This window comes from Crocodylus porosus, unplaced genomic scaffold (genome assembly GCF_001723895.1).
Source record: "Crocodylus porosus isolate Cpor-Errol unplaced genomic scaffold, CroPor_comp1, whole genome shotgun sequence".
NCBI lineage: Eukaryota > Metazoa > Chordata > Crocodylia > Crocodylidae > Crocodylus > Crocodylus porosus.
Genome location: NW_017728886.1, coordinates 26,230,354 through 26,254,264, shown reverse-complemented (window position 1 = coordinate 26,254,264; position 23,911 = coordinate 26,230,354). Strand labels below are relative to the sequence as shown.

The 23,911-nt window shown below is 43.6% G+C and overlaps 1 protein-coding gene across 15 annotated transcripts in view; it reads left to right on the top strand.

Moving 5' to 3' along the window:
• SVIL (supervillin) overlaps positions 1–23,911 on the top strand; it is a 145,465-nt gene that overhangs the window by 68,102 nt on the left and 53,452 nt on the right. For 6 of the 15 annotated variants that reach the window (XM_019531203.1, XM_019531212.1, XM_019531185.1 and 3 more), the window contains 10 exons: positions 1,244–1,327; positions 3,358–4,272; positions 4,608–4,778; positions 5,461–5,495; positions 8,367–8,428; positions 8,801–8,940; positions 10,802–10,897; positions 12,639–12,891; positions 16,113–16,686; positions 18,583–18,799. In XM_019531203.1, the coding sequence (XP_019386748.1) occupies positions 1,244–1,327; positions 3,358–4,272; positions 4,608–4,778; positions 5,461–5,495; positions 8,367–8,428; positions 8,801–8,940; positions 10,802–10,897; positions 12,639–12,891; positions 16,113–16,686; positions 18,583–18,799 (2,547 nt within the window). The remainder of the gene's footprint in view (positions 1–1,243; positions 1,328–3,357; positions 4,273–4,607; positions 4,779–5,460; positions 5,496–8,366; positions 8,429–8,800; positions 8,941–10,801; positions 10,898–12,638; positions 12,892–16,112; positions 16,687–18,582; positions 18,800–23,911) is intronic. The other 9 variants (XM_019531195.1, XM_019531219.1, XM_019531307.1 and 6 more) reach the window with 9 other exon arrangements.

Below are 23,911 nucleotides of genomic sequence, written 5' to 3'. Positions count from 1 at the left end.
GGAATCTTGCAGGGGAGGTGCAAAGCATCCTAGGATATTGGGGGACTGAGAGTTAACTTGAATCTGGAGGGGATCTGGGACAGAAGTTCAGTAAATTGATGTAGCATAAATCCAGTTAAGTCTGATACTATGTCCATCCAGGTTTATCTTAAGCTGGTTTTGGCTATTTTGGAAGCAACTTATGTGCATTGAACTTCTGTTATATTACAGGTTTGAACCAGTTTCCGATCACTTACACCGGTTTGTGTGTAATTTCTGTCCTTATGCAAGGGGCAAGGATTTTTTTTTTGGGGGGGGGTGCGATATCTTTTTATTGAACCAATTGCATGGTTGGAATAAAATTGGATAAGTTTTCATATGCAAGACATTCTTCATCAACTCTTGCATCTGAAAGTTTGTATAACTTTTTTCCAACCTTACAGTTGGTCCAATAAAAGATATCACCCCCAAAAATTCCTAGCCTCCCACATAATTCCTGGACCATCAAGGCTACAGCATCATTTTAACACTACTTTAATTTTTTTAAAAGACATTTTAATATTGTTTGTGTTTTGTAGCCAGCTGTAAGAAAACCAGACTAAAACTGTTTTTCTCTGCTTATTTAGAACAGTTGTAACATTCCAACCTAAAACACAGCTTGTTTTGGGGCTCAGTGTAGCCTGGGACTGGGAGTTACTGCATCTGAACTGAAACTATTTGGCAAAGTGCTTAAAGAGGAAAGCTTTTTAAAGGCCAGTTGCTCTATGTAGGTATTTCTTTTTAAACTGCATTAGCACAATTTGATTTTTCTAGCATTATCAAATCTGAATCTGGTCAGAGTGATAAGCAGGATTTTTGGTAGTATTTGCTTCTTTAGATTTTGAATAGAAAAGTAAGTCTAAATTTTGGGTACAATATAGTGCTTCTTCCCTGCTATCTTATACAGACTATCAAACCAGAAAGTGAAATTAGCTGTAGCTTCTCTTGGACTTTCATTTCAGACATTTGAACCATTTGGGCACGATGTCACAGCAAAATACTTAGGATTCTGTAGATTATGTGGAAGAAAATTTATTTAATTAAACAATTGTGCTGCTTCATTACATTAAAATGTGCTGTGTTGTTTAACTTTCTGAAGTTATCCTTATAACTGAATGAATACTTGAAAACTGTTTTTAAGATATCGGGGTGGGAGGGTACATAAGACTGAGTGTGCATGTATTGACATCTTACCAAAAGCTATCTGAAGTTCTATTTTCTATAGTAGTGCAGGGAAAGCAAAACCTGAATGGTTTCTTCAGAAAGATTCGGAAGGGGACACACCTTCACTTATCAGCTGGCCCTCCAGGTATCCTAAAATATAGCTGTGTGGCTAACAATCAAACTGTAACAGTCTTCTTCCCCACCTCCCTTTTTTTTTTTCTCTGACATCAATTACTGTTTGTCTTCTATATCCTTTAACAGCAGTGGATGAGAAAAGATCACTCCTATTCAGTGAACAGCCACTGAAACTTACTTCTGGAGCATCTGCTTTTATTGTAACTTATAACTAATTGATTTAGTGGAAAACTAGAAATACCCCCAGTGATTCCTTCACAGCTATTATTCTATTGGCTTTGGCTAATTTCTGTAACTCATTATCTTGTCTCTGGTCTGTTCTTAACTATTTTTTTCCTTTGCACTCTGCAAATTTTAAGCCCTGAAGGTAGTTTTATTAAAAATAAGACTATCATTTTTCTAGTGGGTGAGAGGGAGGGGAAGAAGGATTAAGAACGTAAACTATAGAGAAGATGAAACAACTTTATTCAGAGCTACCGGTGGACTTTATACCATATGACAGCATGTTGGAATAGCCCCCAAATAGGAAGCAGGGGAGACGCATTCCAGGGAAGACTTCATTTTGGACTCACGATTAATTATCTGAATCTGAAAACATGCAGAAAGGATACTCTGGGGAAAAAACTGATGGCTTCATAAAATTCTGAAGTGGTTTCTTAATCTTTCAGAATAAACATGACGCTTTTTTTTTTTTTTTAAATAAGTTGAAAGAAAGGCTTCACTTCAAAGTGGGTCAGTCTTTAAAACTGGAATACCGAGCAACTTGAAAGGTTAATATGCCAGTGGTGTGGGTCCTCGCTCTCAAAACCCCTAATCCTGGTTTAAAAAGTGAACCCCATATATTCAAAGTTAATTCTGAAAAGTCTGTTGATAACAAACCTTGAACTACACTTACTTAGGGATTGGAATATCTAATGGACACTAAACCGGGCAAAAAGCACCTTACTGCTTACCGTTTTCAAGGAAGTACAGATCTCTTTTTAATCTTTATGTATAAAACATGTAAAATTGCTTATTAAATGAATGCTCTGTAAACTTCCTGTAACTTTAAAAACTACGCTAGAGATTTCAGTTGCAGTTCTTTAATTTACATATAGGACAAATTATGCCCTTGGGTGTCTAACTCCTCCTGGCAGGAACTAGCAGCAAACAGTGAAAGGCAGAACGTAGCTCTGCATTGGTACATGTGCATCTTAAATGTTAAAAAGCACTGCTAGAAACCTGAGTCAAGGTGAGAGAAGTTTTGATACATTTCCATAAATTCAACATATCGGGATGCTGTGAAGGCTTTTTTTAAATGTTCATAAAGCACACGCTTTTTATTGAAGCTGTGGCATAGTTTTAACTCAACGATGCTTTAATTTGCTGTTGCCACGCTTTCACTTTTACAGCTGTGCCTAAATTATATTCAGTCTGTCTTAGCAAGTTTAATTGAATTTGTTGCAGCATCTCAAATTCTTCTACTTAGACCAAGCAAAAATCTACTTGAAGATCTCCTATATAACATACTTCTAAAAATTGTCTTTATTTGTTGTAGGGATGGGGGAAGATACCCAGATAATATATTAAGTAATTTGTTCTCAAATTGAGCAGTAAGGTGTCAGCTGCTTGTGGTGAAAAGACCCTCAGAAATCTGAATAGTGCATATTGCAAAAGGAACATGGCATTGTTTAAAACTGTTTTTTAGAAACTGTTTTTATTCTCTCTTTAAGACTATAAGAATGCACTGTGTTTGATAAAGGAGCATCATTGTGGTTCATGGGAACATGCTCTAAATTTGATACCTTACTCAGTTATATTTGTAGAAGGCTGAGCATGTTCTCAGACGCTTCTAAATGATTTTCAGTGTCCTTGAGTGACACGTTAATACCAAGATTTTAAGGGGGAGGGAGATTTGACCCATTCTGTTCAGTTACTCCTTTGTATTCTGTTCTAATATAATGTTGCTCTGTGTTCTTGCAATAAGAGCATGTTGTGTTTTGTTCCTCCCTATAATCAGTTGTTGTTGTTGACAGCTTTAATCCTTTTTCTTTCTTAAAGAGTAAAAGTTAGAGAGAAACTGGTGAAAGAGGAAAGTACTCGTGGAAGCCCTGAACTTGTCACAGATGCTCTGTCTCTCAGAAAATCACAGCCAGTGCCAGTTCATTACATGCCTCTTCAGTCAGAAATATCTGCCTTTGATAGGGTTGCCAACCAGTCACTCAGTTCAGTTCGCCAACCAATATATGGCTATATTCAGTCCACTGGTGTTGCTCAAGCTGCTAAGCTGATGGCAACGGAAGAACTAGCAAATGTGTCAATTAGCAACTTGTTAGTTCCAGACAGTGCTGGTTTCATCACAAAACCCCCAACAGACTCTCTGCTACAGAATGAAAAGAGCGACATACTTGAGAGCTATGGATCAAAGCCTGATGAACATAATCTGGAGGTGGAAGAGCTTTCAAAAAGCAGAAAACCGATTCTGCCGTCTGAGATTCGCAGGCAAGGGAAGAGCCATGAAGGCCTTTTTAGAGGAAGGGAATTAGACAAGCCTACAGTTAGCTCATCCCTGATAAGCAAGCCAAAGGCATCAGAGCTTCAGAAAGAACTTGAGTGCATAATGCATCAGATACCTGAACCTCAGCTTAAGATGCCTGAGAACATGGAAAGGAGTGAAACTACTATGTTTATCCAAAGTGGATCTGTATCGCAGTCTGCCAAGGCAAAAGGCACTCCTCGGGAAGTGTCTGCAGCGAAACAAAAACTCTTGACTCGCTCCTTGTCTGATTACACTGGTGCTCCTAAGCTAGAGACTTTTAAAAGTAAGGAGCCAGTTACAAAAAAGGAGATGGAATTTCAGAGTGGTGAAGCAAATGTGCCCAATGGTGAGATTGGCATGGTAGACACAAAGGTCTCTGTTGCCCAGCTCCGTAATGTCTTTCTGGAAACTGCTCATGCCAACAAGAAAGCCGAACTGTAGGTGACATTTTAGAAATTTTTGTGTGACGCTTGCACGTCCTTGGCAAAATGATGCACAAACTCAACATTGGTTTTGTTCTGTTTTAAAGCACACAGCTTAGCTCTCACCAGTCTGTGTTGGAGGCTGAGTCAGCCTGAATCCTGGTCTTTTGCTTCTGCTTGCTAGCCCAAGTAATGATGTTGGGTAGCTGGAATGTTTACTTCTGTGCATGTTACCCTAAGAGCATGCAGAGTGATCGTTAGCATATTGTTTTTGTGAGATGCTTATATCTGTGCTTTTACTTCTCTCTCCTATTCTCTTTTCTATGCACTTCTTATCATATGGTTAAAAGTGAATCTCGGTTTGAGATGTCAACAGCAGGTAGTGCTTTATCTGCCAATACTGAACGAGAAAGAGGGCCACGAAAGCCAAGGCGCTATTTTTCTCCTGGTGAAAGTAGAAAGACTTCTGAGAGATTTAGAACTCAACCTATAACTTCAGCAGAACGAAAGGAATCAGATAGGTAGGCAGCATGCGTGTGACTTTCTGTAGTGTTCTCATGCAGGTAAATGTAGGCAAGCTCACGTAGAAAACTTTCTCACAATGTCAGCAAAAAAACTTTTTACAAAGGGTTTTCTGTCTCCATAACAGCAATAAAATATACATTTTTGTATACGAGCAGTTTTGTTTCTTCAGAACAATTTTTGAAGTATTTGTTGTAAATGCCTAACTAAACCAATAGGTAGTTTAATTATTGTAAAAATGAAAGTACAACCAAGCAATTGTTCCGAGTAGGAAGAAAGTCTGTCTGATTTTTTTTTTTTTTTTTTTTTTTTTATATATCGCAGATATGTAAAGGGAGCTCCTTTTTAAAACAAACAACAATTATGCCCAGACTCAATGTTTTACATTTAAAAGGATGTCCAGAAAATTCCTAAGACTTTAATATGAATTGCACTTGGAATAATTTTTCCTTTTCTAGATTTTAAGTTTGGCTTGTACTGCTTGCCCTACTGCTTTTGTTAAAGGATTTCATTAACGGAAAAAAATTAACTGTTTAAAAACATGTAGCTTTCTCACCTATGAGACAGTAACTGTCCCACCTGACCATTTGAAACTGGATTTGTTTCTAGTCTGTGGTTTCCTTTGGTTCCCTGCAGCCTGTCTCTCCCAACTGACTCTCTTTATTTGCTGTCTTTCACTAGATCTGCTCTGACTCCAGAAATGCCAGCTGCTGATGGTAAGCGTGCCTGAATTTCTGCTTGGATAATGGTGAAGTGGGGCAGAGATGAGGGAAGGGGGTGAGTTGCAAAAAGTGCTTGTCAGTAGGTGCATCTACACATGCCTCTGACTGTGCATTTGGTGCTGCGCAGTGATTTAGTACTTGCTTTAGTACTGCACAGGCCCAGCAGCAGTTGTTTTTAGATGTTCCATCACTGTAGCAGTGAGCTGTGGTGATGTAGCTAAGGTATCACGGTTTATGCCTGCTAATGCTTCGTCACTGTAGCGAGATCTATGTCGCCGTAGCTTGTTGTTTCATGTAGATGCACCCAGTATGACCAAAATCCAGCAGTCAGTATAGTATTACAACAGAATCTATACAGGCAACCCCCACTTAACACTGTTTCGCTTAGCACTATTTTGCTGTAACGCTCATTTTAAATTGATACGTGCTTTCACTTGGCGCTCAGCGAGTTTCATTATAATGCTCATGGTCACCATCTTGAGTCATTAAAAACAATTGTGGTTGCCACCTTGGGTTGTGAAATACTTTTCGATTTCGCTGAACGCTCGTTTTTTCAGGAAACAAGAGTGCTAAAAGCAGGGGTTACCTGTATATATAATGGGGTCCGTCTGTCTGTCTGCCTGTCATGCTCCTGGGGGGCCTGGCTCCTGGTGGGTCATGGCCACAGCCAGTGCTGCGTCAAGAATGAAGGGCGGGGTACAACTCCAGCAGAGCAGGCCAGGCGGATGCGGGGGTGGGGGTGTGCAGCTGGACATGGAACAGTGACACCAATTGAGGGGGGTGGCGCAGGACTGGACATGGAGCAGCAGTTGCATGGGGTGGCGGCATTGCAAGTCGTGTGTGTGTGTGTCCATTCCTGAAAGGCAGCACAGGGTGGTGGGTGGTGGCGCTCCAGCGGTGGGCAATTCACTAGTATCACATACTCTTTTAGCTATTCCTAATATGCTTTCATGGGTCATAACTAGAAAGGCATATTTCTGCCATTTATTAATTAAAGCCAAAAAAATCTGTCTGCAGCTCCCTAGTCAGCATTATAGTTAAAAAAAAATTAAGCCAAACATTTTTCCTATAATTATTTATATCCACTCAAGATTGTAGATATGATTTTTATTTTCATATTAACCTATTTCTAATCAGTAGTCTCTGACAAGTGCTTGGGAAGTATGAGTGCTGATGGAAACTTTTGTATTGGTCAAACAAATATTTTTCTAGTTAAGGAAATTGCTGGATACTGAAGCTTAGCACGGTACTTCTGACCAGCAGCCTTGCTTCTCTCTTCCATGGTTTTATAGTACTTCAGTTCTTACACAAATAACAAAGCTAATCTCTTGAACAGCTAAATTTAGAGTTTTAATGCTTTATACTATACAGTCAGCCAGGTTTATCTTAAACCAGTTCCAGCCATTTTGAAAATGGTTTATGTGCACTGAGCTTCTGTTTTACAGGTTTAAACCAGTTTCTGATGACTTAAACCAGTTTATGTAACTTCTGTCCCTAGCCCAAATATTTATTACTAGTTCTTGAATCTAGCAGGTCTACAAATATTTTTTGAGAGTTTTAATACATTAGGACACAGAAGCAGTATAATTATAATCAAGTTGCAGCAAGGGAAGTTTAGGTTAGATATTAGGAAAAAATGTCTCATGAAGAAGGTAGTGACGTAGTAATTTACTGTTTGAACTATACAGTAAAAGCTTTGTTATCCAGCATGAGTGCGGGGTGTGTGCCAGTTGTATAAAAATTTCGGTGACCTCAGGGCAGAGGTTTTTCAGCCGGACATGTGGGGTGGGGGGAGCTGTAGCTTCACACAGAATTGGGGGGGGGGGCATGCAGAGCTGTGGCAGCACAGGGTGGTGCGTGGCAGCGGTGAGACCCCCTCCCCCCCAGCCAGAAATTCTAATTAGTAGTGTTCCGGTTACTTAAATACTGGTTAACACAGCTTTTACTGTATATAAATTATTATTGAGAAAATGTATTAATTGAACACTGATATATTCATCCATAGATGCTTCTCAGGTAAATCTCATGATATCATACTCCCATTGTACTTGGCCTTGGTGAGGCCGCAGCTGGAGTACTGCGTCCAGTTTTGGGCTCCACAATTCAAAAAGGATGTGGAGAAGCTTGAGAGAGTCCAGAGGCGAGCCATGTGCATGATCAGAGGGCAGGAGAACAGGCCTTATGGATAGGCTGAGAGCCATAGGACTCTTCAGCCTGGAAAAGTGCAGGCTCAGGGGGCGCCTGGTGGCTGCCTATATGTATATAAGGGGTGTACATCAGGATCTGGGAGAACATCCGTTCACCAGAGCGCCCCAAGGTAACACGAGGACCAACAATCATAAACTCCTCCAAGACCGTTTAAGGCTGGACATAAGAAAAAATGTCTTTACTCTCCGAGCCCCCAAGACCTGGAACACACTTCCTCCAGAAGTGATGCAGGCACCTACTCTGGACTGTTTCAAGAAACATTTGGATGCTTATCCAGCTGACTTCTTGCCCTTGGGGCAGGGGGCTGGACTTGATGATCTTCGAGGTCCCTTCCAGCCCTAATGTCTATGAAATCTATGAAATATAAACAAAAAAACTGAGCACTTTTTCTCTTCTGTATTTTAACATTCTGTCCCTAAGCAAAAGCCTAATTTGAAAAAGGCAAGTTATACTCCTACATACATGCTATTTTTGAGGAGAACAGACCCTAACTTGCGTTTGCATTTTACTGCTCATTGTTTTCCTGGTTCTTCTTGTGCCAGTAAGTAAATTTGTCTTTTGTAGTTAAAATGATTTCTGGACTTATTTTCTGATGTATTGGTATTTACAGTGCAGTATTTTAAGTTCACGTTATATCATGCGTTTTTCTTCCTGTAGATGAAGAAAAACTGGATGACCGAGCCAAACTGAGTGTTGCTGCAAAAAGGCTGCTTTTTAAAGTAAGCATTGTGTTTTCTCAAAGACTGACTTGAATGCTTTTATGCAAGAATTGTCAATAACCCTGATGCTGCCCAAGTATACTTAATCTCTACCTGCATTAGTGTCTTTGTAAATCACATATACTTTTCCTTGTCACCCGAGTGCTAACTATATTGTTTATGAAGTTTTCAGGAGACTACATATATCACTTGGAGATATGTATAGCACTTTTTTTATCTTCATGTTGCTTGTTGCCACTGTTCCTCTGGCAGTTCAGAATCATCTATGTAGAAAATGTAACACCTAGCATCTAAGAAAGCTGCACAGAAGCACTTGTTCTGGTAATTTCTTCTTTGTTGGGGTTATTAATGTCAACATGTATATGATCCCAGGAAATGGAAAAATCACTTGAAGCAAAAAATATTCCTAAACCACGTTCAAGGAATTCAGCAGTAGAGAGAAGACTGAGGCGTATGCAAGATAGGTCCCGCACACAACCAATTACTACTGAAGAAGTGGTCATTGCAGCAACGTAAGTTCAAGTAATGCATTAGCTTTGGTGTTGGCTACTGCTTTTAAAGCTGAGACTGTATTACATATGCATCATATTTACAGCTTTTTTAGTGAGGAAAAGATTTGTTGTCATGGCGCAGTTTTAAGAGATACAGGGAATTGCTACTTGGTTATTCCTTTAGGACTAAGGGGTATAGCAGGGGTAGGCAACGTTTTTTGGTCAGAGTGCCGAAAACCCCCAAATTCCTACCTTGTAAAGTGCCAGAGTGCTGGCATGCCAGAAAAACAAAATGAAGCCAAGGGGTACATGGCAGGATGTCCTTCATGTGCCCCCCCAGCCCTGCTGCCCTAATGCCCTCAGCCCGGGCTCCCTGCTGGCAGCAGCTACCCAGGAGTCGGGGCTGGCTGCAACCGGGAGGCTGCGAATAGCTGCGCCAGGCTCCGGACCCCCAGCATCAGCTCCGTACTGGCATGTGCACCCGCATGTCAGAGCGGGCAATGGGGGAGGGGCCTGAGGCAGCACAACCCTGGTCTCTCCCCTGCTCCCGACACAGAGCTGGTGACTGGGCTCCGCAGCCCAGCGCAGCTGTTTGTAGTCAGCCTGGGCTCTGGGCAGCTGCAGCAAGCAAGCAGGGGGCAGGCTGCAAACAGCTGCACTGGGCTCCACAGCTCCAGCATCAGCTTCATGCTGGCGGCAACTGCACCACACCTTGGGACAGGCTGCACTGCCCTGCCTGAGGCCCCTCCCCCACTGCCCGCTCTGAAGCCCACCTGCACACGCCAGTATGGAGCTGATGCCAGGGCTCCAGAGCCCGGCACAGCTGTTTGGAGCCTCCCGGCTGCAGCCGGCTCCAGCTCTGGGGAGCTGCTGCCAGCTGGGAGCACTGGCTGCTCCCAGCAGGCAGCTGGGACACTGCAAGCCCTGCTGGGAGCAGCCCAAGCTCTAGCAGCTACCCAGAGCCAGGGCTGGCGGTGGTGTGCCGAGCAAAGTGGCCTCGCATGCCATGTGGGGGGTTTCTGACCCCCGGGGTATAGGGAGGACTAAATTGTATGAACTGTAATAGTAAATTGTCAGCCAGAGTCCCACAAGAGCCATTCAAGGGTGTCACTCAACATTAGCATTGTTAGATGTGTAATATGTGTCACAAAGTGAAACCAGAGGTTTCAAATAGATAAATCCATCATTTTAAAAACCTTCAAACCTGTTGTAGTCTTTCCAAATGCTTTGTGCTAGGAGAATTGCTCTATTATTATTCCATAGTCAAAAAACAAGTGAACTCTTAAGAGCTGGTATTTTCTGAGGGGTGCCTCAAGTCTAATAAGGCTGAGAACACTGAACTGTAATCTCACAGAAATCTTGTGAAGCTGACATGTAGAGAGGGATGAGTTGCAGCATTGGATTGTAAACCAAGTAAAGTCATTTTTGCCTTGAGGAAGTCTTCACAATTCAGTTATGGAGCATATGTGAATTGAGGAAAACCTGTGAGTGAGTGCTCCTGTGCACCTTCTGAAAATCCGTGTCTTGCCCTCTCCATTCATGCATCCTGTAACTGTCGGGGAAACTATGGGCAAACCAGTTGTCAGAGAAAGAATCCATGCACATAATTGGCAAATAGAATGAAGAAATTTTTGGTTTACATTGTGGGTAGCATTCAAGCACTAGAGAGAGACTCACTTTGCTGTCCTAAGCCTCTCATTTAGCTCTTTCAAAGTACTTTGTCTTATTTTGCAAGAGTTTGCAGCAGATAACTGTTAATTGTAAAATGTTGCTGTTTGATTTTTGTCTTTTCTGTAGTTAACACTTAATACAATGCTTTTCTTAATGCTTTTTTCTTCTCTCTCTTTGTGAATTTTCCCTCCCTTGGCAATTCTTTTTAAAGTGAACCTACCCCTGCTTCACGTTCTGTGAATACCCACACTGTAGTGGCAAGAATACCTAGTCCCACTGTAGTTAAGAGCACTGTACAACCTATCAGGTACTGGGGGGGGGGGCGGTAAACCTGCATGTTACATGGAGCACAAGGTTCCTGGATAACAGATGCATCTTAAAATTTTGAATGGCTTATCAGTGTGTCAAACAAGTCAGCAACATTTATTTCAAGAATGTTTTAAAGATACCTGTCATCCTTGTTTTTCTGATTGCATGATAAAACGTTTAAGCTTTTGTGCTTGTTGAGCACCTGACTTAGGACCTCTCTTTACTTGTTTTGAAGCTTATATTTTATGTGGAAGAATTGAACTTGCATGATAAAACCTGTAGCAACTCCCTCTTGCTCCCTGCCCCCCCAAGTGCTTTTATGTTGTTTTAAAAAGTGTTTTGTCTCCAAATTCAAAAATACCAAAGCTAGATCTTTTTTTCTTTCATAAGTTGTATGTCTCTATATGGATTTCTTAATATGCATCTTTCCTCTAATTTTACAACCTGAAATATAAGAAGTTATACCACGTATGGGTGCAAGCACAAATCCCTATTTGCAGCTAGTGCATAGAATGACTTTGCAACTATAGACAAGGATTATGCCAGAACCTCTAGCATACTGTATAAACACAAAAAATCAAATCTGATTTTGATTCAGCCAGTAGAATAAGTTTAATAAAGAAATAAATATAGTTGTGACTGCATAAACAGATTTTATTGTAAGCATTGGTCATATTGTCTTTTAAGTACTTTAGTGCATTTCTAAGCCTTCTAAGCCTATTCTTTGGCTTTCTGCATATAGTCTAAAGGGAGAACAAATGTAATAAAGATGCATTGCCATTGTATTTTAATGATAAAAGTTATCAAAATTTTAAGCAATCAGCTCAAATTCTAAGATTGCAATATTGCAAGTGTTTTCTTGTTCTATAAAACTAACAATGCATCTTCAGTTAGTTCATAGTTTCATAGTAGGTAGGGTCAGGAGGGACCTGAACAGATCATCTAGCCTGGCCCCCTGCCACAGGAAGGAATGAATGCTGGGTTCACAAGACCCCAGACAGGTGATCATCCAACCTCCTCTTGAATTTCCCAAGGTAGGGGCAAGGACCACTTCCCTGGGAAGCTGGTTCCAAGATTGTGGCCACCCTAACCATAAAATATTGCCTCCTGATCTCTAACCTAAACCTGTTCTCCATCAGCTTATTACCGTTGTTCCTCGTCACTCTAGGTGATGCTGGGGAGAAAAGGGCTCTTCCTATTTGCTGTTGATTCCCCTGATGAGTTTGTAGGCAGCCACTGGCTGTGTTTATTTAAATGTAAACAATGTAATTATATTAATTATGTAAAATGAAAATATAAGCAACAGTGATTAAAACCCCAGCCTTTAGCTTCTTCTATTACGTATTCTCTATCCAAATTCCTAATAAAGTAATTTAAATAAATGTCACTGTAGAATAGACATCTAAAATTTACCTTCACAGAAAATTCTGTGTTGAATGGTTAAAATGGAGCAAACTTTTTTGACTGACTTCTGATGGTTTTAAGTCCCACTTCATCCTCCTTTAAAAACAATTTGTACCCCAGCCAGCTAGCTGAATCTGTGAATAACGTTAAAGTCTTGATCAGAATTCTTCTTGCCAGTATTTCGCACACTGCATAACCACTCATGCTGCTATTTTATATTGGCTATTGTTATGCTTCATGTGCGATTGTCTTGCCTCTATATCAGGATAAAACCGTAAACTCTAAACAAGTGCACGCAATTCTTAACAAGCTAACTTTTAGGTCCACTCTTTCAGTCTACAGGCATCAGCACACCAAAAAATTTTAGCTAAAGAAGAGATCAAAGCAGCCAAAGAAGCAGTTGAACAAGATCAGTCTGATGAACCAGACTCCTCTAGCTTAAGCTTGGCAGAAAAGATGGCCCTGTTTAACAGACTGTCTCAACCAGTATCAAAGGCCCTCTCAACAAGGAGCAGATCTGACATCAGACACAGGAGAATGAATGCTCGCTACCAAACACAGCCAGTCACGCTGGGAGAAGTTGAGCAGGTATGTACAACCTTAATCTGTTTCCATAAAAATGTGTCTTTAAGTTTTGTGGGCTTCTATAGACCATCTTTGAAGTTCCTTAATTAAATAGGTAAGTTATATACTGACAAAGCTTATAGTATGTACTTCTGCTCTCATGAAAAGTCTTATGGTGTTAAGGAACAACATCCCTTTAGAATCACCAGGTCTTACTGATATATTTTTTTTAAACCAGGATTTAAGAGCCTAAACTCTTCTTGGTCTGGAAAAGAAAAGTGCATTGTTGTACCTCTCATACTGGATACAATAAAAGATGGTTGCCCATTCTTTAAGAACAAATTTCCAAGCTGAAGCAATTTTAAACTGGTGGACAGCAGTGCACATTAAATATTTCAGGGGTGCTTTGGAGTCAGCAATTCTGCACTCTTCCCTATTAATGTGTGTTTGAATTCTTGCTTTCAACCAGTATGTTTGTCTTATTAATCAAGACACTGTTATACCCTTTTCTTCTGTGTGGGAACATTAAGGTCTTCAAAGGCACAGTTTTCACCTTTTACTCTGCAATAGCAAAGTAACTGTCCTGGAATGATTTGTGGAGTTAAGTTAGTCCTCTAACCAATGAACACTTCATATTTGGGATGCTGTCACCTCATTTCACACTTTGCAAATGGCATTCTCTATACAATAGTGGAATTGTGTGTGGGAGGGTAGGGCTTATCTGGCCTTGGAGTGGAAAGCTGTAATATGGGAGCAATCTATTCCACGTACTAGGTCCCTAGGAGACATTTAGGTGAGTCCTAAGATCCTCTTTCACCTTGCTTGAGACCCAGAAAAATGCATAAATGTGAAGGTGTGTCCTTGCTGGTTTTTGTGATTTAGATGAAGGCACATTGCAAAAATAGACCCAGGACAAGGGGAGTGCCCACAGCTGAAGCCCCCTACTGCTGAAGCCTCAAGCTCTCTGGGCTTTGCTGGTTGCTGCAAGGGACTGAGAACATAGGCAGAGGGAAAAAACTGCCCAGGGGGCGGGTCTGATCATGCATGCATGTCGTCCGTCCCCCCTCCCCCCGTCAGGAAAGTCTGCGAGCCAAGGTGGGGGAAGGGAAATGACCATGGGTGGAGAGGGAGCAATGTGCATGTGTGCTGCTGATGCCTGACCACTGGTGCCCCATGGCAGGGTGGAGGGGTGCGGGCAGGGAGGGGTGGGTCTCTGGCACACACCATGCATACCCCTCCCCCTAGGGCTCTTCCTGGTGGGGGAGGGGGGAGCCAAACTATTCTCAAAGCAGGCAGCAGCGAATCTTGGGGTGGCTGCAGCCCCCCCGCCACTCCCGGTGCAGCTGCCATCTGCCCTGAGCATAGTCCATCTTCCCCCTCCCCTGCTGGGAACAGCCCGGACCCAGCCCACAGCAGTAGCCTGCCCTGGCCTTCACAGTTCTAGTGGCACATGCCCCCCATGCCTCCTGGGGTGTGCATAGCAGCAGGAGCTGCTCCCCCCAGACGAGCCACTCATGTCTTGGTCCTGTGCCCTGCCCTGAGCACCTGCCCCTCCCGCAGCCCTAACTCTACTGTCTTTGTCGCTGCTGTGCACCCGCTCCTCCCAACCCCTGCTGCAGCCGCCAGAAGCTCACAGCCAAGCGGCCTTGCAGCCCTGCCACCGCCCCACGTTTGGTGGGGTTAAGCCCCGTTAGCACTCCCCTTCCGCTGCCTATGACTGGGAGGAAATACTTTTTTCCTCATGCTCCTACAATAGTCGGGGGGGGGGGGGTTTAACCCCAAATATGGCAATTTGTCTCCCTCTGAACAGAGGGACAAGACCCTCTAGCCAGGAACCTCTGGGTTAAAGTCCCAGTAGGAGCACTGGCACACCCCGGTCAAAATCCACAGCCTTGGCTACAGTTGACACCCAATGCTCCTGAGGAAGGCTGTTGAAAGGAAAGACGGACAGACACCCTGACAATTGTACAAGCATGGGGGGGAGGAAATTCCTCCCAATCCCTTGCAGTAACCAGCAAAGCTCAGAAGCTTGGGGCTTCAGCTGTGGGCACTCCCTGTCCTGCCTAAAAGGAAAGCACCATGGTAGGTCATAGGCATGGTTATAGCTGGATCACCCTTGACCAATCCCTGTCCAACCTCTTGACCACCTTTTGATGATGGAGAATCCACAACTTCCTTAGGCAGTCTATTCCACGGCATCACTGTTCTGCCAATGAAGCGGCTTTTCCTGAAATCCAGTCCAAACCTATTTTGCTGCAACTTCATGCCACTGACATGTATTCCACTCTCTGGAACATGAAGCAAAAGGTGTTTCCCCTCTTCTTTATTGCAGCCTTCCAGGTATTTGAAGATTGCTATCATGTCCCCTCTTAAGTGCCTTTTCTGAAAGGTGAACATGCTTATTTCCTTCAGTATCTCCTCACATGCTTTGCCTTTCAAGCCCTTCATCATTTTTGTTTCCTGTCCTGGACGCTCTCTAACTTTTTTGTTAAATCTATTTATTAAGAGACTAAATAGAAAATACAAATGAGAGAGAATATACCCAATCAGAAAGCCCAGTATAAGTAATGTAACCGTTCCCATAACAAACCAAGTTTTTGAGAGTTGTTTTTCCTCAACCCTTATGTTAACAGTAGGCAACTTTTTTTAAGGCTGTGAGCCAAGGTAGCCTAGTTTGGGTCAGAAGCAGGTGGATGGGTGCCAGGACACGGCCACTGCCGGTGCTTTCCCCCTCAGGAAAGGGAGAGTGCCCACAGCTGAAGCCGCCTACTGCTGGAACCTTATGCCCCCGGGCATAGGTTACTAACCACTTCCTTATGTAACTAAAGATTAAAATGCCCTGTTTGGTACCTCAGAGTTCTACCAGATGGCAAACTTTGATGCTTCCAAGTGTTTTACAATAATGGTCGTGTTACAAAGTACCTTATGATTTGTTTTTGGTGGAGAAACATCCTTGGTCTTTTGCTGCTTTGTGGGGAGAGAACAGGCCTAAAAGGCTGCTATTCACACATGCTGCTGTTACTTGCCTGAATAGGAACTATGGTGTATACTGCAGCAAACTAAGCACGGTGTTTGTGTTATCTATTCCTTAGCTGTACATTTCAATAGCACCGTAAGTTTAAACAGGCATGTGTTCTTTGCCCTGATTTGAACTCTTATAACCTTGTTTATAAACCTGTTCCTGTGAATGACTTCTCAGAGCTCTGTGGTCATGCTTTTCATAAATGTTGTTTCATTATGCATAGGTGCAAAACGAAAGTGGAAAAATCACTCCTTTGCCACCTGCTGTTGTAACGTCAGTGTCAACTATGGCTTCTGCCATTTCTGCAGTGTATGCAGGGGATCTTCATGCAAAATCAGCAGTTGATGAAAACATAAGTGCTACTAGTAAAGCTGATTTGAGATTCCATTCTTCAGTTGAAATGGTAGATTCTTCAATAAAAGGTGTGCTGAAATCAGAACAGTGGCAGCCTTCAGTTGATGCAATAGAGAGCAAAAGAGTATCAAAGGAACATGATGAAGGAGAGACACAAAGATTCCTAGCACATGAAGATAATGAAATCAGAAAGTATGGCTCTTTTGAGGAAGAAACCATACATCCTGGTCTTGAGAAGACAGAAGATTACCACAAATCGACAAATTATGCTTTCCCAAGGAAGAGCAGTACAGAATTGTTTCGATTACAAGCACTTTTTCAGCCTTCTGAACAGGAGGAGCTTTTGTCCAATACTGTCATTCAGGATAAACTGGAACTCCAAAATGAGCAATTCGTTGAGGAGGAATTGGAAAGTGTCATGAGAAGCAGGACCTTGCACAGAGGTACAGTACAGAGTTTCTTTCTTTGCAGACTTGTCTAATATTTGGAGCTTTTTCTAGTGTCTTGCTCTGATCCTTTACTAAAATACAAAATTATTTGGTATTAAAAATTAAAAAAGACATAAAGGTTGTGTTCAATGAACCTTGGAGCTTGCAGTTTTGAAAGCATCTGCACATTGTTTCCCATGCTTTAACTTTTTTTATAGCTCATTGATTTTAATGCAAGTTAATTTAGCCTTTGTTTCCTCTCAAGGGGGAAAACTCATGAATTGTAGGTAAGAATTTTTCCCAACAAAAATAGCTAAATGAACCCACAGTGGTACTGTATACTCAGTATTTGTACATAGTTTATTCTGTGTGCATGTAATGCACATACATGCGCACATACTTTGTAAACCCAAACCTTTTCATAGTTTCATAGTTGTAAGGGGCTGGAAGGGACCTTGCAGATCATCAGGTCCAACCCCCTGGATATAGGCAGGAAGAGTGTCTAGATGTTTTTTGAAGATCACCAGGGTGGATGACTCTACCACATCTGGGGGCATGGGTGACTGGTACCTCCTAAGTCTGGAGGGGAGGGGGGGCACTAGATCATGGAAAGGGGTTCCCCAGTGGTCAGTCACTGAGCCTGGAACCGCCAGTGGTGAAGCTGGAAGTGCACTTCCACCGGCACTTCTAGGTTCGCAGCTGGCACTTCCAGGGGGTGTACAGCCAATCTCAAGGGGTGCATGTGCACTCGCATGCACCCCCTACCCATTGCCAGTGCGGGAGGGGAGCCTGTTCCAAACCCTTGGCACTTGGCTTGTAAAAAAAACTTTTCCTTATGTCTAGCCTGAAGCAATCTTCAATCAACTTGTACCCATTATTTCAAAGTCGTTATTTTATTCAACATTAGAATAAATGAGCTAACCTGGTCTATTTAAAGTATTTTGTGTCACCTGATGGCATACAATTCTTGTGCCTCGGGGAGAGGGCAGAACTAGAGTAGGAGCAATTGTTTCTGTTGTAAAATGCCTCAAAGCTGTCCAATTTCAAAAAGAAAACTAAGGGAATTCAGATCTTCCTAATGCAGTGGTCGGCAACCTTTTGAGACTACAGATCAGAATGACCCAGCTCAGGTCAGGTAAGGAGGCAGGCTCCTCCCTGTTGCTGCTGCCATTACTCCCCACTGCAACGTGAGAGAAGCCCCCACCACTGAAATCCTGCATCAACAGGCCAAATCCAATGGCTTTTGGGGCTATATTTGGTCTGTGGACCATAGGTTACTGACTCTGGTCCTTGGGGGATGGCTTCTTCAACATTAAGTTTACTCTGCTCTTAGACACAGCTGTAAAGAATTTTTTTTTTTTTGGTCCAGTTGTTCCATTGCTGTGTTAGTTTCCATCAAGCCTCTTCTACACGTGTCCTTTTGACAGGTGTGCTCTGTCCGAATCCAATTGCGATCAAGTTATCTACTTCCCTCAGCCTCTGCCTCTCCTCTTTCTTCCCTCTGCCTTTTGTCCTTCTCTTCCAGTTACCCATTTCCTTCCGTCTCCCTAGGTGAGGTGTCCCTTCTCTCTCCTGCCCTTGTTTTCTGGAGCGTGACTTCTTTTCCCCCTCATACAAAGGAGAGATTACAGCTCTTTTAGTAAACACAGTGTTGAGACTTCTGCTGAGGATGATATCCTGCAGTTTCATATGAACCTCAGTTGACATTTGACAGTCTATTCAATGGGTTTATTTTTTCTTTTCTTTACTTAATGCTTAATTTTAGGAAGCCAGTTCAGGCAGAAACTCCTTGTCAGTTAAGGTAGAGCTTGACTTGAATGTTAAATAGTGGCTTTGCTGGTTCAGGGTTAATAATGTGAGAAATGTTACAGCAGTAAATGCTAATTCTGCACTTCTCTTTTGAATGAACAGACCATGTTGAGCCTACTTCTGAACTTGTTGGCACAACAGCAACAAAGACTGTTTCACAAACTGCAACTCTGGCATCCTGTAAACAGCAGGAGACTGAAGAGTTGGAGGGAAAATTCTATAAGAGCCCCTGTGAGATGTTTTCTGCTGAAGAGAACAAACTGGAAACAGCTGAGGATGTGCTTGATGCATCCACCAAAACAATGTCAATTAAAGAGAGGTAACTTAAGTCTTATCTTTTGAAGTACTCAGCCTGTGTGTGTTTTGACATGGTGATCTACAAAAGAGGATTGTCTGGGATTTTTTTAAAGCCCTCTCTGCTAATGACTAGGAATCTCTGGAATTCACACCGGAAATGAATGGCACGATAGCTTATTTAATGTTGGAGTTTCCCCAGTGCGCCACCCCACACTGCTAATTGGCAGAGGGGCCCTGTCACTTGCTGCCTGCATCTGGCCAATGGAGGGCAAAAACCTCAGCATCTTTAAAACAGGTTTTGCCTCCCTGTCATGAGGCAAGGGTGGTGAGCAGTAGGGCCCCTCCACCAGCCAGCAGCAGAGGGGGGTGCATGGGGGAAACTCCAAAATTAAAGAAGCCGCCACACAATTCCAACACAAATTCCAGAGATCCCTACTAATGACCTCCTTATTTGTCAGACCACTAATGGGAGATGCATGCTGCCAATCTGTGAATTATAATTATTGGCAGAATGAGTAGGGTAACCTAACTTTGAAAATGCCACTTGATGTGTTGATACTAGTATGCTTAGTTTAGTAGACTTTCTCCAGCTCTGCTTTTTTTTTCTGCCGGTAACAAAAGTTTTATAATGGAACTTAATCATTTGCTTTTTGATCTGTTAATAGGCAGAATACAAAGAATCTAGCAGTGATTTGTTCTGTGAAGTGTTTTGGGCTTTGCTTTGGAAATCTATACATGGCTTCTCTTGTTCATAGTGTTTAATTTGGAAAGTGAATAGCAGAGACTCCCTATGCCTGACGAAGGGTGATTGCGCCCAAAAGCTTGCAAAGAACTTTTTTTTCTAACTATTCAGTTGGTCTAATAAAAGATATCACATCTACCCAAAGAAACTAACCTGCCTAATTTAGGAAATGGTTGGAAGATATGCATGGGAATAATAGTGTTTATAAAAGCTGAAGACAAATGGTGTTAGACTGAAATATGAAATATGTTAAGAATTATTTTGTACTAATACCTAGCATGGCAAGGTCCAGGCCCATGGATGGGGCTCTTAGGCACCTTGCTTTACCAACATTAATTAATTATTAATTAAATCATCTATTAATTAAAACAAAAAAAATTTTGAGAATATGAATCCTGTGTCAAGCTGTTATAAACTGGTGTTACTTCAGTCTGATTTGAGAGATTATGTCCTGTCACTTAATATCATTCGAGATATGGCTCTGACTTGCATTTCTTTCTAGCCATGCTGGAATTGAGGAACATAAGGTGCAAGTCAGGTTGACCTTTAGGGTTACAAAGCTTTCTGTTGTCAGAAATATTTCCATCCTGTATTTGGGTTGATAAATATGTGGTTCCTAAATTGATAAGCACCCAAATAAAGATCCTAAATTCGTTTCCCTTCTCCCTCCCACTCTAAGATGCTAAGCGTGTAAAAGTGTACATATATGTTAATGGGAGCTGTTTGATATTTAGCTGTTTTGAAATAAGTCTATGCATCAGGGATAGAATCATAGAAAATTAGGGTGAGAAGGAACCTCCAGAGGTCATCTAGTCCAACCCCCTGCTCAAAGCAGGACCATCCCCAACTAGATCAACCCAGCCAAGGCTTTGTTTATTTGGGTCTTAAAAACCTCCAAGGATGGAGATTCCACAACCTTTCTAGGTAGCATGTTTTAGTACCTTCCTAGTGGGAGAGTTCTTCCTAATATCTACCCTAAATTTTCCTTGCAGCAACTTGAGACCTGCTCCTTTTTCTATCTGCCACCTCTGAGAACAGTCTAGCTCAGGGGTAGGCAGTTATTTTAGGTGGAAGGCCACTTAACAAGTTTTGGTGAGCTGTTGTGGGCCGCATGGGTAGCCCCGCCCTTTAACAGTTGCCCCGCCTCCTAGTTGCCATCTTGGGACTGGAAGTCCCACCCACTTATCCCTGATCTTTGCCACCAGAAGTCCCTCCCCTTGTCCCTGAAAAAACTCTTTTTGGGAGGGGAGGTTGCAATCTTAGAACCAGAAAAAAAAACCAAATCATACACTAAAAGTCAAACACCTACTATAACATTTTAATTTTATTACAAAAAATATGGTCATGATTTGTGTTTGCGTAGTGTGTATATAGAGGCAATTGCATAAAACACAAAAATAAATTCTTAGTCTTGTAAATTGTAGGGGGTGTGGGTGTGGTGGTATGTGGGAGTTGAGGAGTTGCGGCTGTGGGGGGCATAGGGTATGGTAGGGGGTTGTGTATATGTGGGGGGTTGTGTGGGCAGGGTGTGGGTGTGTGCAGCACTGGCCAGAGCCAAGCCCCACTGGGCATCTGCACCAGGCACAAGTGCCCTAAGCACCCCTGCCTGCTGCTGCTGCCACTGTCTGCTAGGGCTGCGTGCCATGAAAGCAGTGGCAGTGGGGGGGATCCTCACACCCACATGCTGCCCAGCCAAGCTCTGTGCTGCATCTGTCCCCCTGGGTGTGGACTTTTTGCTGCCTCTAGCCCCAGTCCCACGCTCGCACCCAGCTACAGCCCTGCCCCCACCACTTCCCTACCTGCTCCCTGGCCTCCTGCTTGCTCCAGGGAGGTGGCGCAGGTCCTCAGGGGCTGCAGCAGCAGCCCCACCTAGAAGCTGCGTGCTGACCAGGCTGGGCCCTTCTGCCCATGAGGGTAGGAGCAGGGCACAATAGGGTATGTTTGGGGGGGAGGGGGTGTACACATGGGCGCCTTGCTCCCATCCTCGTGGGCAGAAGGGCTGGATGGGGCGGAATTCTTTGCATGGTGCTGCAGGCTGGATGAAAGTGCTTTGTGGGCTATATTTGCCCACCCCTCAATCTTTTTTTTCTCCAGACTAAATAAGCCCAATTTAGTCTTTCCTCAGAAGTCATGTGCCCCAGCCCCCTAACTATTTTCATTGCCCTCTGCTGGGCTCTCTCCAATTTGTCCACATTCTTTCGGTAGTGAGGGGCCTAAAACTGGACACAGTACTCCAGATGTGGCCTCACCAGTGCTGAGTAGAGGGGAATAATCACTTTCCTTGACCTCCTGGCAACACACCTACCAGTGCAGCGCAGTATGCCACCTTGGCAACAAGGGCACAGTGCTGGCTATGTATTCAACTGTTTGTCCACTGTAACCCCCAGGTCCTTTTCTGCAGAACTGCTGCCCAACCAGTCAGCCCCCAGCCTGTACTGGTGCATGGGTTCTGTCCTAAGTGCAGGACTTTGCACTTGTCCTTGTTGAACCTCATGAGATTTCTTTTGGTCCTATCCTCCAATTTGTCTAGGTCTCTGTGAATCCTGACCTACTCTTTAGTGTATCTACTGCTTGGTGTCATCTGCAAAGTTGCTGAGGGTATACTCTGAGTGTGCCACCTTCCAGGTCATTGATGAAGTTATTGAACAAAACCGGCCCCAGGACCCACTTCTGGGGCACACCACTTGATACCAGCTGCCAACTAGACGTCAAGCCATTGACTGCTACCCTCTGAGCCCAAGGATCCAGCCAACTTTCTGTCCCCCTTAAAGTCCATCCAACCCATACTTCCTTACCTTGCCTGTGAGAATGTTGTGGGAGACCATATTAAAAGCCTTGCTAAAGTCAAGGTATACAACATCCACTGGTCTCCCTGCATCCACAGAGCCAGTCATCTAATCATACAAAGCAAGTCTATCAGGGTGGTCAGGCATGACTGCCCTTGGCAAATCCATGCTGACTGTTCCTAATCATCTTCTCTTCCAAGTGCTTAGAAATGGATTCCCTGAGGATCTGCTCCATGTTTTCTCCATGGACTGCGGTGAAATTGACCAGTCTGTATTTCCCTGGATCCTCCTTTTTCTTAAATATGGGCACTAGATTTTCCCCTTTTTGATTGTCTGGGACCTCTCCCAATTACTGCACGTTTTCAAAGATGATGGCCAGTGGCTCAGCAGTCGCATAAACCAACTCCCTCAGCACCCTTCGGTGCATCCCGTCTAGCCCCATGGACTTGTATATGTCCAGTCTTTCTAAATAATCCCTAACCTGTTCTTTTATCAGAGTTGGCTGCTAACCTTCTCCCTAAACTGTGCTGCCAGGTGCGGCAGTCTGGGAGCTGACCTTGCCTCTGAAGACTGAAGTGAAAAAGGCATCGAGTACTTTAGCCTTTTCTGCATTCTCTGTTAGGTTGCCGCACCCCATTCAATAAGGGACCCACCTTTCTCTGATCCTTCTTTTGTTACTGGCATTCTTAGAGATCCCGTTCTTCCTTACCCTTCACATCCCTTGCTAGCTGCAGCTTCCTTTTTGTGATTTAGCTTACTGAAGAGTTCCCTGCTAAGCCACGCTGGTCTTCTGCCATACTTGCTAGTCTTGCTGCACATTGGGATGGTTCGTTCCTGCAGCCTCATTAAGGTTTCTTTAAAGTACAGCCAGCTCTCCTGAACACCTTTCCCCTTCAGACTGGCTTCCTAGGGGATCCTGCCCATGAGTTCCCTGAGCAAGTCAAAGTCTGTTCTTCTGAAGTTCAAGGTCCTTACTGTGCTGCTTTCCTTTCTTCCTTTTCTCAGGATCCTGATCTCATGGTCACTGCTCTCCAAGTTGCTATCCACAAACACGTTCCCACCAATTCATCCCTGTTTGTGAGCAGCAGGTCAAGAAGAGCATGGCCCCTAGTTGGCTGCTCTAGCACTTGCACCGGGAAGTTGTCTGCAACACTCTGCAAAACTTCTTGCGTTGCCTGTACACCCTGAAAAGGCAGGGGTGGCATGCACTCCTGGATCTGTGTGGTGCAAGGTGGGCTGCAGCTGCAGAGTGAAGCTGGCATTGCACAGTGCTTTTCTCGCCAGGGGCTGGGCTCTGAATGAGCTCTGGCACTGCTGGGAGGAAGCTGCAGTCATCCTGGATTTTGCCGCAGCTCTGCTCCCAACCCCACACTGCCACTCAGCGCAGCCCTGGCTTTTCCTGGTGCTTGGGTGGAGGTGGGGTGCTCAGCCAGGGCAGCAGGGGGCTCGGTGCAGAGCTGTGGTGAAATTTGGCATGGCTGGAGCCTCCCCCTGCACTGCTGGAACCCATTCCAAGCCCAGCCCCCAGCAAGAAAAGCCCTGTGCAGTGCCGGCTCTGGCTCTACTCCACAGCTGCCACCCACTCTGGACCGCACAGATCCAGGGA